Consider the following 17,452-nt stretch of genomic DNA (forward strand, 5'->3'; position numbering starts at 1 on the left):
TTCACCCAAATCAAAATAAAATTAAAAAAAAAAAAAAAAAAAAAACCCAAAAAAAGAAGTGATTAGAAGCTCAGATTCTGGGTCCCCATTCTGGTTAGGATTCTCATAGACTCAAATTCAGATTCCAACTCACAGTGATGACTGTGACCTTCAGCAACCTGTCAGCCTGTCTAATACTCAGTTTCTTCTAAAATGACAATTACAGTAGCTGCCTCATAGGGTCATCATAAGGACTTAATGAAATATTGCTTGTAAAATATGGCATCTAGTACAAAGTAAGCACTTAATAAAGGCTAACTCTGAATAGAAATAACAGTGATATTCCTTCGAATGGGGAATATATGTCCCCCACTCCATTCAGCTTAACAGCAGAAACCTTGAACTGGTCATTTCCAGGTAGACTTAGTCATTTTACTAATTTCAGGATTAACCTCAATAGCATCTAAGATTTTTCCCTCTCTCTTTCTCACTGGATTGGCATCTTTGTTTGCTTAGAGTTTCATTGTTGTTGTTGTTGTTACTTGCCATCAAGTTGGACCTGACTCACAGAGACTCCTCCTTGGGTTTCTGTGGTGATAACACTATGGAAGTAGATTGCCCAGCCTTCCTTCTGAGGAGAGGATGGTGGGTTTGAACCGCCAGCCTTCTGGTTAGCAGTCAAGTGCCTTAGGCACTGTGCTTTCATAGCATTACAGAATTGAGTAGAGGGATACTGTCTGTGGACATTGTGTGCCCCCCACCTCATGCTGACAACTTGAGAGGTCCATGGCTCCATCTGGTCTTCAGTTACATGGTCCATACCTAGCTATTCCCCTTTGTCATGACCAAGGGACCACTTAGAAGAGTGGATCTTTCTTTACTGTGGTGTTTGCATGTGTTTTTTCTGTCTCAACTGATGTCCACACACTACTTTGGAGCACAGAAAAGACATGATTGCCCTATTCTACTTCTTTGTGGGGGGTGTGCTCAAGATCGCTCTCTTCTGATACACCATATAGATATTTCCACTCTGCTCCCTTCATGGCACTGTGTGACAGGTCCCACCTGTAAACTACCACCTCCCAGGGTTCCAGAAAGAAAGGGGGCACTGCTTTTATCTACTAAATCTCCAATTTCAGTGGGATGAGGTTCCATTGTCCTCCCTCCCCAGATGTGGCCCAGTGTGGCAGCAGGTCACAGGTTGCCCAGAATCACATCTTCTATGTTCTTTCCTTTAAGTCCCTTCTCAAATGCAGAGTATATCTTTGTGGACTGGGAAGGGTCAGTGCAGAAATTCTTGACCAGTAAGCCTTTCCCAGCCTGTTTTACCCCTAGTCTTTGGCTTTTTAAAGATTGGAAACCAAGGCTTAGACATCTTTGTTCTCTGTGTCCTATGATTGGGGTGACCATATACTGCTGTTTGCTCCAAAGAGTCCCAGTTACATTTCAGGTCTAGTATCATTAGTAATACCACCTCCTTCCACACTCAAGTGTGTCCTGGTTTGGATAGTACACGATATAGTCACCTACTTAGAATGCCTCTTTTGGGGACAATTCCATTTTCTTGAATGATAGATTCCAGTTCATTGGGATAATAAGTAGGAGTAAAGGCAAGGAAACACATTTTCTAATAAATCTCAGATAGTCTGCCACTTCACTGAGGAGTGACAGTGGCAGCTCCAAAACTGGGATTTCCTGGCTCTGCCACCAGTGCTGCTTTCCACTGTGTGAACAGTCGTAGAAATGCGGCCAATCCTTGAAATCCTACTGAATAAAGCATGCAATGTGTTCTTCCTCACAGGGCTTCATGTTTGGCAAAGCTGGAGAGATCCTCACCAAGCGGCTTCGATACATGGTTTTCCAATCCATGTTGAGACAGGTATGTTTTTTGAGGGTGTATCGTGGGGTGTGTGTGATCCCCACTTGTGCCCTTTGGATCAGGCAGTGGGAACTCTGTCAAGTTGCTCAGGCCATGAACAACTTGGTCTTTCCTCAGTTCCTCTCAGAGGAACAGCCAATCAGCCACCCACATGCAGGCCCAGAGGCCTGTGGTCTGTTTGCTGTGGTGAGTACAGGAAATGGAGTCACTGGGAGACAAACAGGGAGTCACCAAAGCAGATTCCCCTCCAGCCTTTTGGTCTCAGCAGCCATAGGCAGAGGTGATCTTCAGTATCTCTTATCACTTTCTTCTCTCTCTTTTATCCTTTCCCCTGGGATACCCAGGACAGTAGTATTTCTTCCTACCTGGGGATATCCTGTGTACCTTCTTTCCACAAATTTAAATTCATTCCAGTGGCCCATTTCCTCACTGTCCACTTTCTTTGCTGTGCTATTCTGATATACTGATTCAAGCTACAGTGTTATTAGCTGATAATGATTAACAGAATGCTTCATATTTTACACTAATCACTTGCATTAAATAAAATGAAGCTCCAGAAGGATGATGCCAGGCGTGCCAGTGGTACTTGAACCCTGGCTAAAAAGTATCAGTCTGCTGTGTTAGGATTTCTAGATGACACTCATACTTTCCCAGCTGCCTTTGGGTCCTCAACCCTTTCCCACTCCTATGACCACCACTCAGAAAAATGACATATTTAGAGGAATTGCTAGCTAATGATTGAAAGATCCAGGACTGAATCTGATGCGTGAGAAAGGAACCTAGGACTCTCAGGTCAAACTATATTTAAAGCTGAGATTCCACTTAGGCTCCAGGTCGACCTCAGTCCAAGGCCAAAGGCCCCATTACCCCACCAGCCTGGAGGCCAACTCCTAGGTCCATTATACTTTAGGAGCTGAATTAATGGTTTGTATAAGGTGCTCCCCATGAATACAAACATGTATTAAGTGCCTTCTGCTTGCAAGGCATCGAACTAGTTATTGTAAGACAAGGCATGGAACTAGATATTCTAAGACATTTGAACATGAATGATCCCTGTCTGCAAGGAAGTTATAGTCTGGAGACAGGGCAAAGTCCCCAAGTATTTAAGTAAGTTCTAAAGCAAAGTGATATATATAATAATATAGTGCTTTATTTTTTCTTAAATAATATTTTTTGAGAAAATAATAGCTAGTGTTTATGCAAATCACTAGTTGTGATAACTTGTAAGGATGATAGTTGTTTTTGTAAGAGACATAAATTTGTACTTCAAATTCACGATCTTGTTAGTATTTGTGTATTTAAAAATTATGTGGTTTTATAAATATGTTACTATTTTATGTTGAATGCAAGTTTTAATCTAGATTGCATTTGTTGATTTGTTTTTAACCCAATTTGTTAATTCTGCCTTGAACTATAGTTCTCTAACTGCTTATTCAACCTCTCTATTTGATATCTAATAAGCATTTTATGCTTAACATTCCAAGAATTTAACTTTCAATTTTTCCCTTCCTATAGAGCTTACTCCTTACCCATTCTTTCCCGTGTCAGTTAATAAAAAAACCAAACACACTGCTGTGGAGTCGGACCCAACTGATAGCAACCCCTCCTTGGGTTTCCGAGGCGATATCACTACAGAAGTAGATTGCCCTACTGAAGAGTGGCTGGTGGGTTTGAACTGCCAGCCTTCTGGTTAGCAGTCAAATGCCTTAGGCACTATGCCACCAGAGCTCCTTGTCAGTAAATGGTAGTTCCATTTACTGATCAGCTACTCAGGTCAAAAACTTTGGAGTTTCCTCTCTTTCTCTGGATTTAATATATTACACTAGCCTCCTAACTGGATCCCCTGTTCCAATCTAGTATGTTCACCTCATAGTAGCTAGTCATACTTCTAAAACATAACATAGATCACATCCCTCTGCCTAAAACCTTTTGAAAGCTACCAATACCTCTCAGAGTGAAATCTGGAATCTTTACAGTTGTCCATAAAGCTATCCTTAACGTAGTGCTTTTTAGACTAGTGGCAGCCTTTCAGGCTTTCTTCCTAAGGCACGAACTGACCAATATGCCTTTCCTTCTGGGCCTTTGCATTTGCTGTTTCTACCTTTTTTCATATATTGTCATTATCCCTCCATTCAGGTCTTTGTTCTAAGTTCCCCTTAGAGAATCCATCTTTGTCTCCTTCCCAATCTATCAAATCGCACCATCTCTCTTCTTCCCTTCTTACCTTGCTCTCTTTTTCTTTATAGCATTTATTACCACCTGACATGATATATACTTGTTTATTTATTCTTCAGCTTCTCATCACTAGAACCTAAGCTTCGCGGAAGCAGCAACTTTGCCTTTTATGTTCACTGTTGTGTAAATTTAACACTTTGAAACCATGCCTGAAACCAAGCAGGCATTCAGAAAAATTTTGAATTGATCTATGTATGTGTTCTTCAAGTATCTATTGAGTCCCTCACTCCTCAGAAGGAAGATGGGGCAATCTACTTCCTTAGTGATACTGCCTCGGAAACCAAGGAGGGGTCGCTCTGAGTCGGGTCCGGTTTGACGGCACATAACAACAACAACAACAATTGAGTCCCTAATCTGTCAAATCCTGAGTGCTAAAAATGCAGGGGGATACAATGATAAAACTTCTCTGTCACTGCCCTCATGCAAATAACAATTTCATAAATGTCGCTTTAAGGTAATAGATAATTTTCTGTCGCACAGGATGTAAGCTGGTTTGATGATCCTAAAAACACCACAGGAGCATTGACCACCAGGCTTGCGAATGATGCCGCTCAAGTTAAAGGGGTACGTGCCACCTTTCTGTTGGTGTTTGTCCTAACTGGGCACTTTGGATTTCAGTGTGAGATCCAAATTTTCTCATTACAGGTGTTAGTCTTCTTCATCATTAAGAAAACAGTAAATAGAATTTAACCTACATATTATCATGTGGTATATGTCCAAAATGTTAACTATTTAAACATAATAGTATATAAATAACTATAAGATCTCTTTTGTTATTCATGCCATTAACAAAATGCATGTAGAAGAATAATTATTTAAAAAAGACTTTTATTTATCTGGATACCATGCAGGATCAGTTTTGTTTTAGTGCTCAGTTAATCAAACCAAAAACCAAACTCACTGCCCTTGAGTCAATTCGACTCATAGTGACTCCTCCTTGGGTTTCTGAGGTGGTATCAGCCACCAGCCACTTCTCGGAAGGAAGGTTGGGCAATCTACTTCCATAGTGATACCACCTGGAAAACCCAAGGAGGGGTTGCTGTGAGTTGGGTCCGACTTGATGGCACATAACAACAACAACATGTCATTTAAAATTAGAAAAAGTATGCAGCGGAGTTATATCCTGTCACCTTGTTTATTCAGTCTGTATAGTGAACAGACAATCTGTGAAGCTGGACTATAAGAAGAGTAATGTGGCATCAGGATTGGAAGAAGACGCATTAACAACCTGCTATATGCAGATGAGAAGGAGCTCTGGCAGCCTAGTGCCTAAGGCATTTGACTGCAAACCAGAAGGTGGGCAATTCAAACCTACCAGCCACTCTGCAGAAGGAAGATGGGGCAATCTACTTCCGTAAAGATTGACAGCCTTGGAAACACAATGGGGTTTGCTATGAGTCAGAATAGACTCAATGGCAATGGGTTTTGGTTATATACAGATGATATAATCTTGCTTGCTGAAAACAAAGACTACTTGAAGAACTTACTGGTGAAGATCAAAGACTACAGCCTTCAGTATAGATTACACCTGAATGTGAAGTTTCAAATCCTTGAAACTATACCAATAAACAACATTACGATAAATGGAAAAAAAAAAAATTGAAATTGTCAAATTCATTTTACTTGGATCAACAGTCAATGTATATGGAACCAATAATCAGGAAATCAAATGATGTATTGCATTGGTTGACTCTTCCGCAAAAGATCTCTTTAAAGTTTTAAAAAGCAAAGATGTCACTTTGTTGACTGTTATGTGCCTGACCCAAGCCATGGTCTTGCCAGTTGCTTCATATGCTTGCAAAATCTAGATGGTGAAAAAGAAAGAAGAATTGATACATTCAAACTGTGGTGTTGGTAAAGAATATTGAATATACGAGGACATCATATTTGGTAGAGAAGAGGTTCAGTGAAAATGAGGGAAATGCTTAATTACATGGATTGACACAGTACCCACAATGGTGGACTGAAACTTAGCAGTGATCTTGAAGCTCGTTCTGTTATACATAGGGTTGCCATAAGTCAGAGCCAACAACAACATAAGTAGATATATACCGAGCATTGGAAATTTCCACTATTCCCAGTTTAATGTAATTGTCTGACTCTCTTGCCTTATCAAGGAGCTCTTCAGGTGATGTTGTTAAAGCCTCTAACCCAAAGGTCAGTGGTTCAAACCCACAAGCCACTCAGCAGGAGGAAGATGACACAGACTGCTTCTGTAAGATTTATAGCCTTGGAAACTCTATAGGGCGGTCTACTTTCTGTCCTGTAGGGTAGCTATGAGTTTGAATTGGCTCAATGGCAGTGGTTTGGTTTTGGTTTGGTTTGTCTTGTAATTTGCAGAGCTTGCTGTAGGGATTGAACTTTCATTAGTGATTTATTTGGTATTAGAAAATCAGAAGAGATAGAAATAAGTAATTGAACTCTGGATTGTTGAACTTCTGCTTTCAGTATTCATTCTGAAGTTATGGAAATAATTATTTTAGAAACCCAATAAACTTCTTTCAAGTAAACCTTTACTTTTTATTTCATAACTGAGAAGATACTGAATAGATTTTTATGAAATTGACTTATGATACTCCTTAAGAAAATGTAAGAGATATCCTACCTATAACCTCTTCTGCATGTTTGACCCCTCTTCTAAGTTAGTCCCTGAAAAACTAGGTAAAGCAGATACAAATAATGATACTGGAGTTATGAGCAACTAAGGAGAAGATACAGTATTATATTTAGTGAAGGCAGAGAAAAAGAGCAGATTAAACAACTGGTAAAAATAAATGAACTTGCCTAGCCAGCGGAGACTGAGATGGAGAGGACTCATTAGAAATACAAAAGAGGTCAGTGGAGGGAAGAAGAGGGAAAAAAAAAATCATGAAATCTACAGGCGTTGGGGATTCAGAATACCCATACTGGGAGTTTGTGGTGGCAACCTCAGGCCCTGAGTGAGTATGGTAATCTTACTGGGAAATGGATTAAGGCCCCCCTTGGCTTGGGCTGCCACAGAGTCCAGGAAGGAGTGGGGGAAAGGGAGAAACTCCCTTTGAGTAGGCAGAGCCCTGGAGCAAGTGCACAGCAGTGGGCTAGGGTTCAATTCTTCCATAGTCCCTTTTTAGCACAGAGTGGACTGGGGTACTGGGTTTTTGCAGCTTCTCGATCCAAGCAGAAAGCAGTGGCCCTTTATCCATTGGGGTCTCTGTCAGTTTTGAACTGCATATCTTTGATTGACAGTAGGGCGTCACATTAGTAGATGTCCCAGGAGGACAGAGACTACCCTGGCTGTGCCTGTATCACTGACTGAATTATCTTGCCCCAAATGAAGAAAACTCCTTCTGCCTTTCTATCCAGGGGCTCACTTCTGGTGCCTTTTTTTTTTCTTCTCTTTTTCTTTTTCTTTCTTCCTTTCGTCCCCTGCCTCAACCAATAGAAGGAACACATTAAACCTCCATCAGGCAACAGGAGCTATTGCATTGAACACCTTACCCAATAGACAGGTAACACCAATAGTTCCTGCACCACAGAATCAGTAACAGACAGTGGATAGCACCTCCTTACCCCAATTCCAAATCCTCTTCACAACAGAGACTTGCACCCACATCCCCACCAGTGATTCCACCAACACAGAGCTGGAGAGCAAACTAGTACAGCATTGTTAATAACCAAAAAAGTACACCTGCTCCATACTTTCAGATATAGTAAAACATAAAATCAGGGTGAAACAAATCAATACATAATAACAATTAAAGACAACAACTTCCTAATGTCTAGGAAACAACAGACAACCTCAAATCAAACAACAACAACAAAAAAAGGACAATAGAAATAAAATTCCAGACTAAAGAATTATCTATCATAGAAGAACAAGCAGTAGAACTATCTGAGAAGAAATTCAGAAGGTATATGTATAAGACTCTCCAAGAGGTAAGGAAACCATAAGCAAAAACAATGAGAAGATAATTCAGGAAGAATTCGGGAAACCATTCGACAACAAAAATAACAAAATAAACACACAGTTATAACTCATACAAAAACAGCAATTAAAAATTCAGAATATGAACACTGAAATTATGGAGATAGAGAACACAATGGAAGTACAAAAGAGTAAACTAGAATTGGCTGAAGAATGCATTTCCCAACTAGAAGAAAAATCCCTTGATGGCAGTCTGTATGAAGAACAATTAGAACAAAGATTTTACAGAAATGAAGAGAACCTAAGAGTTACATGGGATGATGTGAAAAGAAACAACATATCCCTGATGGGAATACCAGAACAAGAATGGGCAAAAAAAGAATGAAAGAAAGAAAAGAAGAAAAACACTGAGAAAATTGTCAAAGACTTGCTAACAGAAGATTCCCCCCTTGTTATGAAGGAAGAAAAGGTATCTGTCCAGGAAGCTCAGTGAACCCCATACAGGATAGATTCCAAGAGAAAGTCACCAAAACATATCATAATCAAACTCTAAAACCAAAGTCAAAGAAAAAGTCTTGGGGGCAGCTCAAGAAAAAAGAAATGTCACCTACAATGGACAACCAATAAGACTAAGCTTGGATTTCTTAGCAGAAACCATGCAGGCAAGAAGGCAATGGGATGGCGTATATAAAACCTTGCAGGAAAAGAACTTCCAACAATTATATATCCAGCCAAATTTTTCCTCAGATATAAGCGTGAAATCAAGACATTCTCAGACAAACAGAAATTAAGGGAATTTGTGAAAACCAGACCAACCCTATAAGAAATGCTAAAGGGAGTCCTTCCAATAGAGAACCCACAACACAACGCAAATGCAACCACTGCTGTAGAGTCAGATCTGACTCATAGTGACCCCTCCTTGGATTTCTGAGGTGGTATCACTATGGAAGTAGATTGCCCAACCTTCCTTCTAAGGAGTGGCTGGTGGATTTGAACCGCCAGCCTTCTGGTTAGCAGTCAGATGCCTTTCTTCACTGGTGCACATGGATCATTTCCCATAGTAGACCATATGTTAAGACACAAAACAAGCCTCAGTAAATTCAAATACACTGAAATACTATCAAGCATCTTCTTGGATCATAATTTTATAAAATTAGAAATCAGTAATAGGGAGATCAAGGAAAAAACATCAAATATGTGGAAACTGAATAATACACTGCTCAAAAACTACTGGGTAACAGAAGAAATAAAGTGTGAAATAAAAAATCCCTAGAAACAAATGAGAATGAAGATACAACTTGCCAAAACCTTTGGGACACAGTGAAATCAGTATTCAGAGGTCAAATTATAGCAACAAATGCACACATCAAAAAAGAGGAAAGAATCAAAGCCAACACTTTAACTCAACAACTCCAACAATTAGAAAAAGAGCAACAAAAGAAACCTACATTATCCAGAAGTAAGAAAATAATAAAGATCAGAGCAGAAATAAACAAAGCAGAAAAGAAAAAAGCAATAGAGGAAATCAATAAAACAAGTAGCTGGTTCTTCAAAAAGATTAACAAAACTGACAAACCACTGACAAATTTTACAAAGGAAAGGAAAGAGAAGATACAAATAACCCAAATAATAAATGAAAAGGGTGATATCACAACAGAACCAACTGAAATGAAAAAGATAATAAGAGAATATTATGAAGAAATGTACTCCAACAGATTTGAGAACCCAGAAGAGTTGGACAAGTTTCTAGAAACACAAGACCTACCTAAACTATCCCAATCAGAGATGGAACACTTGAACAGACCCATACTAAAAGAAGAAATTGAGCAGATCATAAACCACCACCCCCCCCCACACACACAAAATCCTGGCCCAGACAGCTTCACTAGAGAATTTTACCAAACATTCAGGGAAGAGTTGGCACCTATACTACTCAAACTATTCCAGAACATAGAAAAAGATGGAATACTCCCAAATTCATTCTATGAAACAAGCATAATACTGATAACAAAACCAGGGAAAGACACGACTGAAAAGGAAGACTATAGACCAATATCTCTCAGGAATACAGTTACAAAACTCTTCAACAAAATCCTAGCCAACAGAATCCAAAAATATATCAAAAAAATAATACATCGTGACCAAGTGGGATTCATACCAGGTATTCCAGGATGGTTCAACGTCAGAAAAACAATCAATGTAATCCACCACATAAACAAAACAAAAGAACCATATGATCATATCAGTCGACGCAGAAAAGGCATTCGAAAAAATCCAACACCCATTCCTGTTCAGAACTCTCAGCAGAATGGGATAGAAGGGAAAATTCTCAACATAATAAAGGGTATATACACAAAGCCAACAGCCAACATTATTGTTAACAGAAGAAGACTCAAAGCCTTCCCCTGGCAAACAGGAACCCCAGATAAGGATGCCCTGTATCACCACTTCTATTTAACATTATATTGGAAGTCCTAGCCAGGGCAGTAAGGCAAGAAAGAGAAATAAAAGGCATCCAAATTGTCAAAGAGGAAGTAAAGCTATCTCTATTTGCAGATGACATGATCCTATACATAGAAACCCAGAGACTCCACAAATAAATTACTGGAACTAATAGAAAGGCTCAGCAAAGTGGCAGGATACAAGGTCAATATAGAAAAATCAATTGGATTCCTCTACATTAACAAAGAGCCCTCTGAAGAGGAAATAGGAAAACAGTGCCCTTTAGAATGTTGTTGTTGTTGTATTTAGGAATAAATCCTATCAGGGACACAAAAGACCTATACTAAGAAAACTACAAAACACTACTATAAGAAACTACAAAGGATCTACATAAATGGAAGAACCTATCTTGTCCTGGATATCAAGGCTGAATATTGTGAAAATGTCACTATTACCCAAAGCAATCTACACATTCAGTGCAATCCCAATCCAGATTCCATCAACATTTTTAAGGACAAGGGAAAACCTATTATTAATTTTATATGGGAAGTAAAGAAACTTTGGATAAGCCAAGCACTGCTGAAGAAGAAAACAAAGTAGGACGTCTCACACTCCTAGATCTCAAAACCTACTATACAGCCCTAGTAGTTAAAACAGCATGGTATTGGTACAATGATAGACAGATAGAACATTGGAACAGAATAAAAAACCCAGAAATAAATCCATCCATCTATGGACAGCTGATCTTTGACAAAGAACCAAAACTCATTAAATGGGGGGAGAGATAGCCTCTTTAACAAATGGTGCTGGCAAAATTGGATATCCACTTGCAGAAATATGAAACAAGACCCATACTTTACCCCATACACAAAAACAAACTCAAGCTGGATCAAAGACTTAAATGTAAAACCCAAAACTATAAAATTCATCAAAGATAAATTAGGGGCAAATCTAGGGGCCCTAATCTATGGCATAAATAGACTATCAAGCATAACTCAAATGCACAGGCAGTGGAAGAGAAGCTAGATGACTGGGATCTTTTACAAATTAAATTCTTATACACATCAAAAGATTTTTCCAAAAGGGTAAAGAGAGAACTTACATGTTGGTCAAAAATAGTGGCGTAGTGCCTAGGGCATTTGACTGATAACCAGAAGGCTGATGGTTCAAATCCACCAGCCACTCCTCGGAAGAAGGTTGGCAATTTACTTCCATAGTGATACCACCTCGAAAACCCAAGGAGGGGTCGCCATGAGTCAGGTCCAACTCAGTGTCAGTGAATTTGGTTGATATTTGGTATGATGTACCTGACAAGAGACTTACCTCCAAAATGTATAGAAAACTTCACCTCAATGCCAAAAAGACAAAACAACCCAATTCAAGAATGGGCATGGGACATGAACAGACACTTCATTAAAGAAGGTATACTGGTGGCCAACACATACATGAGGAAATACGATCATTAGCCATTAGAAATATGCAAATAAAAACAACAATGAGATATCATTTCACCCCAGCAATAATAGCAAAGTTCAACAAGACAGAAAATAACAAATGCAGGTGAGGTTGCAGAGAGATTGGAGCTCTCATACACTGGTGTTGGGACTGCAAAATGGTACAACCGTATGGAAAATGGTATGGTGTTTCCTTAAAAAACTAGAAATACCATTTGATCCAGCAATTCCATTACTAGGAATATATCCTAAAGAGGTGAGAGACGGTACGAACAGACATATACACACCAACATTCATTGTAGCACAATTCACCATAGCAAAGAGATGGAAACAAACTACATGCCCATCAACAGATGAATGGATAACCAAACTATGGTACATTCACATAATGGAATACTTTGCAACATTAAAGAATAATGAAGAATACATGAAGTTGGAGGACATTATGCAGGGTGAAATAAGTCAATTGCAATACTGAAATAAGTCAGTATTATGTGAGCCCATTATTGTAAAAAGTCAAGGAAAGGTTTACTAAGGGAAAGGAATTTACTTTGTTGGTTACTGGGGATAGAAGGGAAGGGAAGGGAAGGAATGATTTTGAACTACTTGGGGGTCACATGTTGATTTTGGTGAGGGTGGGATGGTATAGAAAGAGTCCATGACTGTCATGATGATGTTGGGGAAAGGAAGGACACTGAAACCTGTACAAAAGATATATACAACAGAGGCAAATAATAGTATATGCACAATACTGCAATACCACTAACACCGAACACCAGGCTACAGATGAATGCATATACATGTGAGAAGATCAGGTGGGGGTCAGTGAACAGGAATATACCCTAGACAAAGGATAGATTTGGCTGAAGATAATCTTACATATGCACTTGTGCTACAAAATTAGCCACACACATTATAGAAGCAACAGAAGGCAGAGTTAGAGTAACCTCTCAGAGACAACCAAACACCTGAGAGAATCACCAGACCTGCCAACTTTGGAACCATAGTCTCGGGGTACATCATGTTCAATTGGCACAACATAGTGCATAAAAATCTTGTTTCACAACCTACTCTTGTGAGTAGCAGCTGGGGTCTTAAAAGCTTTTGAGCGGCCATCTAAGATGCAACTATTGGCATCCTCTCATCTGAATCTAAGAAGAGGGAAGAAAATCAAAAGCATCTGGAAATAATTAGTCCAAGGATAAGATGGACCCCAAGACCAGAAGAACTAGATGGTACCCGGCTGCCAATGCCAATCACTCAGAAAGGGATCCAAACTGGAGATCCTGGATAGAATGGGAGGAAAAACATCAAACAAAATTCAAAAACACAAAAATGACCAGAATTACTGGTTAGACAGAGTCTGGTGGAATCCCTGAGGCTATGGCCCTGGGTTACCCTTTGGGCCTAGAAATGGACTCACTCCCATGAGTTGGCTCTCAGTCCAACAGAGAAAGACCTGTATGCAGAACACCTACCCCAGGGTGATAAACCCCTTAGATCAATCAGCCATCAGTCACTAGAGGAGCAGCATTCACATAGAGCGAAAGACAGACAGGAATGCATAGTTAAGATGGGCACAGGGAGGGAGTAGTCACAGGGATGGGATGGGAGGGGAGGAAAGTTTGTTATGTAATCAGGGTGTGAAATCAAATGTGCATGAGCTGTTGAATGTAAAACAAATTTGCTTTGTAAATTTGCACCTAAAGCATTTTTAATAAAATTTTTTTAAAAAGAAAATATAAGTATGGATTTTAAAGATAATATAAAACTGTCAATCTAATTTGTTTTTGTTTGTTTTGCAGGCTACAGGTTCCAGGCTTGCTGTAATTGCCCAGAATGTAGCAAATCTTGGGACAGGCATTATAATATCCTTAATCTATGGCTGGCAATTAACACTTTTACTCTTAGTACTTGTACCCATCATTGCAGTAGCAGGAGTTATTGAAATGAAAATGTTGTCTGGGCAAGCACTGAAAGATAAGAAAGAACTGGAAGGTGCTGGGAAGGTGAGTGAAACTAAAATTTGATTGCTTACCTAAGTAGACTAAAATATTCCAATCAGTGTTGTTTTTTACTCACTAGGACTTATCATGGGCTGAAAACGTTTTTATCCCTCAAAGCAATCTAATTTGATGCTTACTCAGCAAATTAGAAACTGAAGAAAATGAGTAAAATCAGTCTTAAGGCTCATAGACTGACAACTGATTCTATTTTAACATGCTTTTTCAGTTGTAGGATATTGTCTTCATGCTGCTCTTCCTCCCTCCCTTCCTTCCAGGATTCAAACTCAGTCAATTAGGCTTTAAAGTAATGTCTCTGTCTGTTAAACATAAAAAAGGTCTGCTGGTAGCAGAATATAATCTGATACCACAAATCAGTATCATTTCAAAACTGAGAAATCAGAGCAGGAAAGACCCTCCAAACTGGGCATTATGTTGAGAATAGGGATAGATCTACCCATGGACATTCCAAGATTCCCAAGAGTTAGGGCAGGATCCATGGTAGATCAGAGTGGTGCTGGCGCTCAGTAAGTCCAGATGTCTGAGGTACTTTGTCTCTGGGCCATGTACCTTACCAATAAGGATGATAAAGTTCCCCTGTTACCTTAGATGCTTTATCTTATTTCATCTAGAATTCCATCAAGAAAATACTTTGGTTTTTCCAATCATTTTCTATAGGGGACAAACGTCACATGAGGCTTCTCCTCAGGTGGTCAGAGTCCTGGTCTGGAGGTAGAGCAGGGTGGCCCTGATCCACAGGGGTCTGATTGTGGTCTGGCCCAGGTATCATTGAACCCTGCCAAGGAATACATCCTGTGACCAATAACTTTATTTAATACTGTAATGTTTTGCTTTGGTGTTGGCTCTTTTCTGAGAAGGTAGAAAAATCTAGGAAAAAATAATCAAAAAAGAAAATGCCTTACTTTTCAGTAGAGTCATTGAATGAGGTTTTTAAATGTACCAGAAAGGAATCCTTATAAGAAGAAGATCATTGATTCCAGGCTGGTTCGTTGCAAAGGTTAACACTTTAAAATGGTACACTCTTGGAGTGTTCTGCAAAGGGGAAGGAGCACAGATGGAAAAGTGTATGTGTGAACATAGCAGGTTTTCTAAATCAAGTTCAAGGATGTGATAAATATTCTGATTCCTGGTGGTTCATGAGAGGGTAAGACAGGTAGAGAAACTACACAAACCAGTCCATACAGTGTTGAAAGTCTCCATTCGATCATCATCTTTATTATTTACTGAGTATTTAGACCACTTGTCTGTTGGTTTGGCATACTGTGGTACTGTGGTGGCTTGTGTGTTGCTGTGAGGCTGGAGGCGGTGGCACCAGTATTTCAGACACCAACAGGGTCACTCAGGGTTGACCGTTACCAGTGGAGCTTTGAAACTGAGACAGACTAGGAAGAAGGAAGGAGCCATCCATTTCTCAGAGAATTGGCCAGTGAAATCTTATGAATAGCAGCAAAACACCATCTGATACTGTGGTAGTTAAGGTTGTATGTCAACTTGGCTGGGCCTGGGTTTGAGTGACTAGACAGCTGGATATAGTTATTCCCCATGGTGACACTGGTAATTAACTCCGTGGTGGGAATGTACTGGAGCACCTGAGTAGCTGCTTTAGGGAAGTGGGCTGCTTGCAGTATATAAAAAGCAACTTTGAGGAAGGTCTCCAGCTTTTTGGCATGTTTGGACCCTGCATGTAGCTGAGTCTTCATTCAGCAGCCTGCCATGCTCTGCCGAGTTTGGGACTTTTAATGGACCCGAATGAATAGCCTGACGTGTGGTTTGGTAATATTGGGACTGTGCTTTTTCACTTGTTGACCTTGAGTTTATCAGCCTCAGCAGCCAGCAGCTGCATGAGTGAAGAAATGCATCTAGCTTCACTGGGCCAGGAACAAGAGGCAGAGCTGAAGCCCAAGGTTGTGGGACTTTCAGTCCCTAGAGCCTGGCACTTTGAACTCAGACTTCTAGCCTCCCAAACTGTAAGAGAATAAACTCCTGTCTGTTAAAGCCATCCCATTTGTGGTATATTCCTGTCAGAATGGCACTAAATAAACAAAACAGATAAATTACTGGAAAACTTTATGAATAACCCTAAAACATTTCCTGATATAGTGCTGTAAAATGAGCCCCTCAAGTTGGAAGGCATTCAAAATATAACTAGGGAAGAGCTGCCTCCTCAAAGTAGAGTTGAACTTAATAATGTGGATGGAGTAAAGCTTTCAGGAGCTCTGTTTGCTGATGGGACATGACTGAAAATGGGAAAAAACTGCTACAAATATCTTTGAATAATTGGAATGTGAAATGTATGAAGAATGAATGCAGGAAATTTGGAAGTTGTCAAAAAAGAAATGAACACTTAAAGATCAATATCCTAGGTATTAGAGAGCTGAAATGAACTGGTATTGGCCACTTTGAGTCAGATAATCATATGATCTACTATGCTGAGAGTGGCATATTAAAGAGGAATGGTGTTCCATTCATTATCACAAAGAATGTTTCAAAATCTATCTTGAAGTACAGTGCTGTCAGTGATAGGATAATACCCATGTACCTACAAGGTTAATATACTGTTAATATACTGTTATTCAAATTTCTGCATCACCCACTAAACAAAAGACAAGAAATTGAAGATTTTTACCAACTTCTGTAGTCTGAAATTGACCATACATCCCATCAAGATGTATTGATTATTACTGATGAATGGAATGAAAGTTGGAAGCAAAGAACTGTCACTGGTAGTTGGAAAATACAGCCTTGGTGAGAGAAATGATGCCAGAGATCACATGATAGAATTCTGCAAGACCAACAACTTATTCATTGCAAATACCTTTTTGCTCAACAACACAAATGGCAGCTCTACACATGGACCTAACCAGATGGAATACAAAGGAATCAGATTGATGACATCTGTGGAAAGAAGGATGGAAAAGCTCAGTATCTCCAGCCAAAACAAGGCCAGGAGCTGACTGTAGAACATGTGACCATCAATTAATTGCTTATATCCAAGTTCAAGTTGAAGGTGAAGAAAATTAAAACAAGTCTATAAGAGCCAAAATTTGACCTTGATTACATCCCAACTGAATCTAGAGTCCATCTATCTGAAGATTTGACTCATTGAACACCAATAACTGAAAACCAGAAAAATTTGGGGATGACATCAAGAACATTATACATGAAGAAAGCAAAGTTATTTAAAAGACAGGAAAGGAAGAACAAGACTAAAATGGATGTCAGAAGAGACTCTGCAATTTAGTTTTGAATGGAAAGTAGCTAAAGGAAATGGAAGAAATGAGAACATAAAAGAGCTGAACAGAAGATTTCAAAGAGCAGCTCGAGAAGACAGTCAGTTATTATAATGAAATGTGTAAAGACCTGCAGTTAGAAAACCAAGAGGGAAGAACACACTTGGCATTTCTCAAGCTGAAAGAACTGAAGGAAACTTTAATACTGAAAGATTCTATGGGCAAAATATTGAATGATGCAGAAAGCATTACAAGAAGATGGAAGGAATACACAGAGTCACTGTACAAAAAAGAATTGGTCGAA

General features: G+C 39.4%; 1 protein-coding gene across 1 annotated transcript in view; it reads left to right on the plus strand.

Moving 5' to 3' along the window:
- Positions 1 to 17,452, plus strand: part of ABCB1 (ATP binding cassette subfamily B member 1) — a 119,146-nt gene that overhangs the window by 68,579 nt on the left and 33,115 nt on the right. Inside the window, exons 16-18 of the mRNA XM_007956634.2 lie at positions 1,781 to 1,858; positions 4,574 to 4,657; positions 13,700 to 13,903. Of these exons, the coding sequence (XP_007954825.2) occupies positions 1,781 to 1,858; positions 4,574 to 4,657; positions 13,700 to 13,903 (366 nt within the window). The remainder of the gene's footprint in view (positions 1 to 1,780; positions 1,859 to 4,573; positions 4,658 to 13,699; positions 13,904 to 17,452) is intronic.

This window comes from Orycteropus afer, unplaced genomic scaffold, assembly GCF_000298275.1.
Source record: "Orycteropus afer afer isolate SDZICR_OR568_19922 unplaced genomic scaffold, OryAfe1.0 scaffold00644, whole genome shotgun sequence".
Classification (NCBI taxonomy): domain Eukaryota; kingdom Metazoa; phylum Chordata; class Mammalia; order Tubulidentata; family Orycteropodidae; genus Orycteropus; species Orycteropus afer.